At 38.8% G+C, this 7,566-nt stretch overlaps 1 protein-coding gene across 1 annotated transcript in view; it reads right to left on the bottom strand.

The window, feature by feature from the left end:
• Positions 1 to 3,781: 3,781 nt before the first annotated feature.
• LOC104167320 (melanopsin-A-like) overlaps positions 3,782 to 7,566 on the bottom strand; it is a 24,892-nt gene continuing 21,107 nt past the window's right edge. The window contains exons 9-12 of the mRNA XM_009707546.1: positions 6,110 to 6,262; positions 5,510 to 5,578; positions 5,016 to 5,054; positions 3,782 to 4,153 (exon numbers count right to left, since the gene is read on the bottom strand). Coding sequence (XP_009705848.1) covers positions 3,962 to 4,153; positions 5,016 to 5,054; positions 5,510 to 5,578; positions 6,110 to 6,262 — 453 coding nt within the window. The 3' untranslated portion in view covers positions 3,782 to 3,961. The remainder of the gene's footprint in view (positions 4,154 to 5,015; positions 5,055 to 5,509; positions 5,579 to 6,109; positions 6,263 to 7,566) is intronic.

Genomic DNA, 7,566 nt, shown 5'->3' with positions numbered 1-7,566 from the left:
TCTGCAACTGTGAACTTTGCATGAGTTTGAAAATGAGCATTTAGGCTATAAATTTGATAGGGTAAGGAAGGTATAGTAATGTTTTCATTCTACATAAAATGTTTAGTGTATAGGATGGTGGCCCATGTTGAGGGTTGCTAGGAATGACAGTACTAACGGTTCATGTCTTTGTTTTAAGACTGCTTTTATATGAACCTATTTATAACATGGGACTCCTCACATGCCTATGACATTAGCAACTGCAAGGCTACAAGCACAAGTGTTTGAACTGAAATACCTGTTGTTCCGCCACTGAAATACCATTGTCTGATAGTAACATTGCTTTGCAGATAAGGGCCCTCTCTCAATAGAGCCCTGTGGAAATAGTGATTTCAGAAGCAGAGACAGACAGATGCCCTGTCAGAGTTACTGAGATGGTAATAGCTTTCACTGAGAGATCAGAAGATGAGGGCCACATTGCAGCACTTCTTGAATCGGCCTAAGTAAAAAATGGCACCAGTCACACTGAGGAAAATGGGAACGCATGTGACTTACCCATGTAACGCCCTAAGGAGCTGTAGAAACACTCAAAAAGCATTGGAGGTGCCTTTGGTTTTTTCTGAATGTCAAGCTTGCTGTTGGTTTTGCATGTGACTTCAAGAAAAATACTCTTTGCTACTCTGTCTTACCTGAGAATGCGTGAAAATTTACTCGATGTCACCTGCCATGATGACACTTTTTAGTCCAGTGGTAGGTGCAAAAGTTTCCAAAAGTATGGAAAATGAGGCTGTAACCTGCAAAACATAGGGACTAAGATCTCTGGCAGTACATGAAAATTGGAAAGACTGGCAACTTGTGACTGCTGCCTTATGCAGTACTTCAATCTTGACTTGCAACAGCCTTTTATTACACTGGCTCTTGTCACCTTCTTTGCAGGAGCACCAATAGTGACCAATTGCTCAGCAGTTTTGGAGAATTGCTTGGATGATCAGACCAAACATTTTCACTTGTGGCCCACGCTTGAATTTGAGCTTGAGCCCATGGAGGTGAAGAGCTTGTCTGTTAACTCGCAAAGCTGCTTGCTATTGCCTGTGCCAGCAGGCTGCTTTATTAACAGCTGCTGCAGTACAAAAGGCCAAAGGGAAGCACCTCAGTTTTGCCCTAGTCCTTTCACACCGCCAGGTCCCTGGAACGTACCCAAGTGCATGGTAAACTACAGGCAGTCTCTCCAGTGCAGAACAGGCTGTGCAGTTGACTTCAACTGAAACGTGAATCATCTCAGTCCTAAATTATTTTAATCCAATCAGTCATCTCTGTTAAAGGGTGTAAAGAGACAGCAAAGTGGAAAGAATGGCTGCCAAGAAGAGGATACAGGACACAAATAAAGCTGCTCAGATGAGGTGAAATATGAACTAGTAATGATTTATTCCAAATGCCACTGGGGTTACAATGTGAATCACTTGGAGAGATATTCAGGTGAAATGCATTTTGTAGGCTTTTCCGTGAATGATTTTTACAGCCTCAGCAGAGGTGAAGGGAAGGCAAAGCTGTTAGTTACACAGGGAGTACACACAAGAGTTTTTAAGTGCTCCCAAACAAATTCTCCCTAATTAATATATGCTTTTCAAGCCTCTTGTAAGTAGACAAGCACGAACAGCTGTAGTTCTTTTTATAGATACAAACTAATCTCTAGTACATATTGGAGTTGAAGGATATAGAGAACAACATGCTGTGGATTCATAGGGCTTTTCTAGCCACGGAAGTATTCTTTTTATACCCTCTAACAGTGGAAGGGAATGCAGAAGAGTGCAGAGTATAGTCTTTAAGAATACTGCTTGAGAACAAAATCACGACAGGAGCAAAGGTCTAGCTCTTAATGACACAAACCATGCCCTTCTTATTAACACATGAAACAGCATGTGTGCGTTTTGTCCTGTTTTCATGACAGGTTCAGGCTTTTGTGACCCATATGAAATGGGCAGCATTCGCTAGCATTTCTTCCAAGTTTTCACTAGTGTGAATGGCCTTCATGACAAAGGATGGGAAGAATTACATGCTTCATGTTTTTAAGTAATTTTTAAAGCCTAAGCAATAAGTCATAATAAAATTCCTTAGACTTGATGAATATCTTTGAACATACTTCCTGTTTGAAGATGATATGTTTTCTCTCTTCTTTCTCCTTATTGCTAGCTCTATGTATTATCAGTTTAATATTGTCCTCTGCCTGGAGAAAATATCCGTTTGTGGCAGGTGAAGGGAGGAACTGTAATAGCTCCTTTCTGTCTCTAATGCCTACAGTTTTATTTACGTAAAAACGTCCTGGATTTTGAACAGTTCGTTTCTTTTGGCAGTTTATTGTCAGCCTGAGTGGCCCACTTTTTCATGACGTAACATTAGGCTGCTACAGAAGTCATTATCGCCTCCATTTTTAGTTTTAATAACCTTACTTTTAAGAAACTTTGGTTTGAAGTAAGTTTCTAAAAGCTTGCTTCAAAACAATGCTCCAAATCTTCTGGAACACACTTATTACTTTTTTTTCCTCTCAAAGGAATAAGCTGGTTACATTTTTATTGATTTTATGGCTTTTTCTGATGTGACATAAGGAAGAACTGATTTACTTAGGACAAAATGACTTGCTGGATTCCCTCCATTATTGCAACCAAAGGGAGAACTGCTAGAGGGCCTGTGGGGAAGAACTGTTCCAATAACTCTTTGTGCCCTGTGCTTTTGGGCTCAGAACGTATATATCCCCACTATCTACTGACTATACCTCATAATTATCGTGATGTAGACTGGTATGGATTGTGAATGAATTTTGTCCATTTATTCTCATGTGCTAGAAGGAGCACCAGGGAAAAGCAGAAAACCACTATTTCATAGAACCCTTTTCCTTTCCTTTTGGGGAAATAAGTACAATATCATGGATTTAGTCACTGTGGAAAAAAAACCTCAGCTATAAGAATGCTGCTGTTCAGAGAAGGGAAAAATTAATGCTAAAGTGGGGGTGGTGTGGATTCCACACATCTCTAGAACAACTATTTTTTGGGAACTAACCCTTCTCCTTCCAATATTTACTTTAGAAAAGCACATCTAAAGGTAAACCACTTTGAAGTATTAGAAGTGTCTTGACTTACCCGTAAGACATTTCAGTACAAACATTGCTTTGAATTCCTCATTCTTCTTGTGAAACCTGCAAAAGGAAAGTCAGAAGGAGTTTCCTGATACTTTCCTATAGCTTTGGGGAGGTTAGCTAAGAGTGGGTTAAACTGGTCTCTTAAGTGACTGTTGGAAAAAGAAGGTAAGTATGGAAAGGACCGTAGCCTCGTCCTCAGTGTTACTCCTTTCTCTTCCCCCAGAATCTCAGAAATTAAAATTAGGGTCTGAGACTTCAAATTACTGCTCAAATGCATTGCCTTTCAGTTGGATTGTAGAAGAAAATGAGGGAAACTATGTCATTAATGAGAGAAGGGAGCACTGACTGTGTGATTAAGTTTTCATTTGGTTGAGGAACTTCACAATAATGAAGAAACCATCTTCAGGAAATAATGTCCATTTTTCTCCAAATCTCTCAGCTTTAGCTCTGTAATAGCTTTGGAAGTTAAACTACAGTAAGTGAACAAAGGTCAGTTTTGAATCTTATACTTCCCTTTCCTCTCAAGTTAATCCTGGGAGGCTTGTAGGTAAGATCCATGCAGTGGTAGAATATAGATGAGTGGAGTAAAATACAAATGAAAGATGCTGTTTCATGAGCTGCATAAAGAAGAAATAATAAAATTACAATGTGACTTAGGTCAAGAAGTGAACCACTGGAGAGAGTTCTGATGCTGAAAAGCTTCGTCCTCTTGCTTTTATCCTTGCTTGTCTTGTCTTGTGTCTTTGTAGGAGCATTTCAGAACAATGTAGGAAGGTATTCTGAATTCAGCTGGGCCATAGTTGTTCCAGAGGTATTGGCTAAGGTGACATTCTGGCTTGCACCACTCGCTTAGCTGTTGGACTTCTTGTTCTGCTTGTGGCTGTTGACTGTAGGGTACAGGAAACCAGAGTTGTATCCAGAAGGCAGCTCTACTCCTTGGACATTGCTGTATGTTATTGTAATGCTGGGTATCTGGGCTGCAGGTGGTCCGTAGTGAGACTCTCCTTTTCTCTGTCCAATACCGTTCAGGCTCTCACCTCTCTAAAGGATGCAAGAATTTAAAAGAGATGGAAAACACAAACTTCTACAAACAGATCAGGTTGCATCATCTATGAAAAAGTGGCATATATTTAGATAAGCACTTTGCTGATCCCCACGACTAACTTGAATCCAAACTTAAAGGATGAAGGAAAAATTAGATCTGAACTTTTTTTTAATATTTCATGAATAACTTATGAGAAAAAAACCTGTTAAACAAGTTACTGTACTAAAGCACAGACTTTGCATTTGCTACTTAAGAGCTGGTCTACTTTGATGAAAGACCAGGCTAATGACAGCACATTCGACTATGAACAAAAGTGCTGTGAATATGCTCAGACAGTCTATAAATTCAATCAAGTAAGGAGTCCTTCCATAAAGAGGGAGTGTTGAGGTTTATTGGGGCAATAGGTGATGTAAAATGTAGTGATAACAGCATGGAGAGTCTGAAGGGGGAAGCGAACTAGAGAAGGAAGTGAAAACAAGAATTGAGGGAAAGATTAATTAGCATTTTTTGACAATAGCAATGCTAGCTGTTACTTGCACAGGACCAAAAAATGAGAGTGTTCGGATGAGGCTAGGAATAGCTCATAAGGATCACTGCTAACAATAAAGAGATAATTTAAGATGTTTCTATTGCATTGGGCTTAATACTGCAAAGATAAAACTGGCTTGTCAACCAGTCAACCTGTCAACTCTTTTCTCTTATTTCCCTGTATGTCAAGAATTAAGGCAAGTTGACTCACTTGTGGCAGATGTGAAAAAAATTTTATCAGTATGCCGTAGCTTTGTTACATGGAAGAAGAAATAGACACTAGCACAACATCTTACTGGATAGGTGATACAACATGTTTCAAAAACTTACCTTGATTTCCTCCAAGTTGCATTTTTTAGATGTTTGCTGCTACCCAAAACAGAGAACATTAAATAGTTAACAATGTCACTTTGTACAGCAGTACTTGCCACAAGACTATGGCTGTCTCAGAGGTACAGCCATAAGAAAGGCTATCTCAGCTTACTGTGTATATTATTCATATAAAGATGGCACAAAATTAATGCTTCCATGCTCCACTAAGGAAATCACGGACCTCATCAGGGGACCTACTGAATTCAAGAAAATATTCAAGTTCCTTGAAGAAGTTGGACTTAAGGAGAACCCTGTAGTACATGTGTTCTCCTTCTGCTTAGTTTCAGCAATAATCTACCCTTTGTGGTCATGTTTTCTATATTCTGCTGGGAGTATTGTGTGATTTTTGCATCTCAAAAAATAACTGAATTTGTGCTCAGAGACTAGGATTGTCATTAGTCTTTGTTCCCTTGGTTAGTTAGACTCATGCCAAATATCAAAGTAATTCTTACAGTAGGTGTAGCGGTGTGCTCTGTGACATTCAGTTCCACCATGGGTATGCTACCAGCATCTACAGCTGTCTGAAAAATGAACACAGATAAGAAAGACATAAACGACATATAGGTATGCCACAATATTTTACGTAGGTAAAATGCAAAGTATACGAAAAAGAAAAAAAAAGGGACAGCAGATGACTGAAAAGTAGTGATATGCTAAAGATAGCCATATTTACTACCTCTCACCATACATGTTCCTTTGATAGCAAATGGTGAGACAACAGAAAGACTGACCAAGTAATTTGGACAGTGAAATACAAATATTACTGAATACATTCTTAAAAGCAAACACAAGACAACGTACCATTCAGATGCTAAGTTCACTAAAACAGCACTATTGCTTGTCAGAAATGCAACAAAGACAGCTGGATAATGAATCAGGGTGGAAATAAAAAGCTGTTGACCTTTTACAGCCTCTAAGTCATTACTCATTGTGTTAACTCATTGGTTATCCTCATTTTCTTGGCAGGAATCTTTGTCATTAATTATGGTAAAATGTGCAGATTTGTTAGCCTACCAGTTGTCAGAGAATTTAGATATTACGCAGTCTATTACCTTCTCACAAATCCCAGAATCATGGCTCTTCAGTTTAGATTTGGCTCTTATTACACTAGTTTGAGTTGTGTCTTTAACTGTTTCATAGGAGATCTGTCTGCTAGCAAGTCTGGAGAACATACTGGTGGTATCAGCTTCTGTGTCAGTACAACCCTAAAATGAATACAGCAAAAACAATCACTCTAGGTTCCTTAGACTTCCAACCAATTTGCCCCATGAGAATCGGTTTTACCTAGACAGAAATTGTAAAAGAGACAGACATTCTATAAAAGACATTTCACAAAAGTTATGCCATGTATGACTTCATAAAATCTTTGCTTATAAGAGGTACAAACAAAACTATAAAGTCTGTTGAGTCTAAAATTTGGCATACTTTTTTTTTTCCTCCACTGGATGCACATCAAAATTTCAAACAAAATAGTCTTTTGTTATAGTCTATTGTTGAATCTTCTCTGATGCACCTCATAGCTCTGAGGAGACAGTGTTCCCATAGCAGTACCCAATTAGGAAGCACAGGTGTTGGAAGGAATTAGGGCCAAAGTTTCCAAAGTGGCTTGCATGGAAGCAGAAATAAATAGAAGGAAATGTCTGGGGACTGCAGAATCAGTGCTTTAGAAATACTTTGTTTCAAAAAGGAGCCCTGATTTTATAAACTTTGTTCCAATTAATGGGAAAACAAAAAAATAAAAAGACAAACCCCTCCAACCCACCAGACTTTCCTAGAAATCAAAAATTCTGTTCCTTTTCCTCGCTCTGTCAGCCTTTTCACTACAATGATGAAGAATCACAGAATTCTGTAGATCGCAATAAACCAACGAAACAGCTAATGGGGCTGATAAGCAGCTCATGGCAAACCAGCCTATTTTCTGTTTCACAGCGTACCTTGCCTTAAGATGGGGGAACATAGCAGTGTGATATACTTTTGTAAATTTTTTCATGCAGCAACGGTGCTTCTTGAGCAAGCTATGTGTTCTGGGTGTAGCTTCCATCAGATGAGAGTGTATAATCGCTTGAAAATACTCAAAGCAATTATTGATTCTTTCAATATTTGATACTTGCCCAAGGGAAGAAAATAAAAATAAGAGGTGTAGAAAAACATGAACTTTCATGGAACTGGAGAAACTGGCCTGATGAGTCTGTTATGATTAAGAGAGGATCCCAATTGGTGGTGCTATACCAGAGTTTTAACACATAACATTGATTGCTCTAAAGAGGATCACGGTCATTTTTTCTGTGTAACTGTGGGGAAGGATAAGGGGAACACAAAAGAAAGGGAAGGAAAAATTAATTTAATTTGGAACAATGACGATCAAGATTGTACTTTCAAAAGCATCTTTCTAGCTATTGGGGAAGCAGCAATGAAGATGAGTCTACAGAGTGAAGTGTCTCCAGATTGAAATGTCTCCATGGAAGATTTTTTTAGAAGAGCTTAACAAAACATCCAGGAGGACAATCTA

The sequence above is a fragment of the Cariama cristata genome, unplaced genomic scaffold (genome assembly GCF_000690535.1).
Source record: "Cariama cristata isolate BGI_N322 unplaced genomic scaffold, ASM69053v1 scaffold15269, whole genome shotgun sequence".
Classification (NCBI taxonomy): domain Eukaryota; kingdom Metazoa; phylum Chordata; class Aves; order Cariamiformes; family Cariamidae; genus Cariama; species Cariama cristata.
The sequence above is the reverse complement of the archived record's forward strand: the minus strand, read 5'-3'. Positions and strand labels throughout refer to the sequence as shown.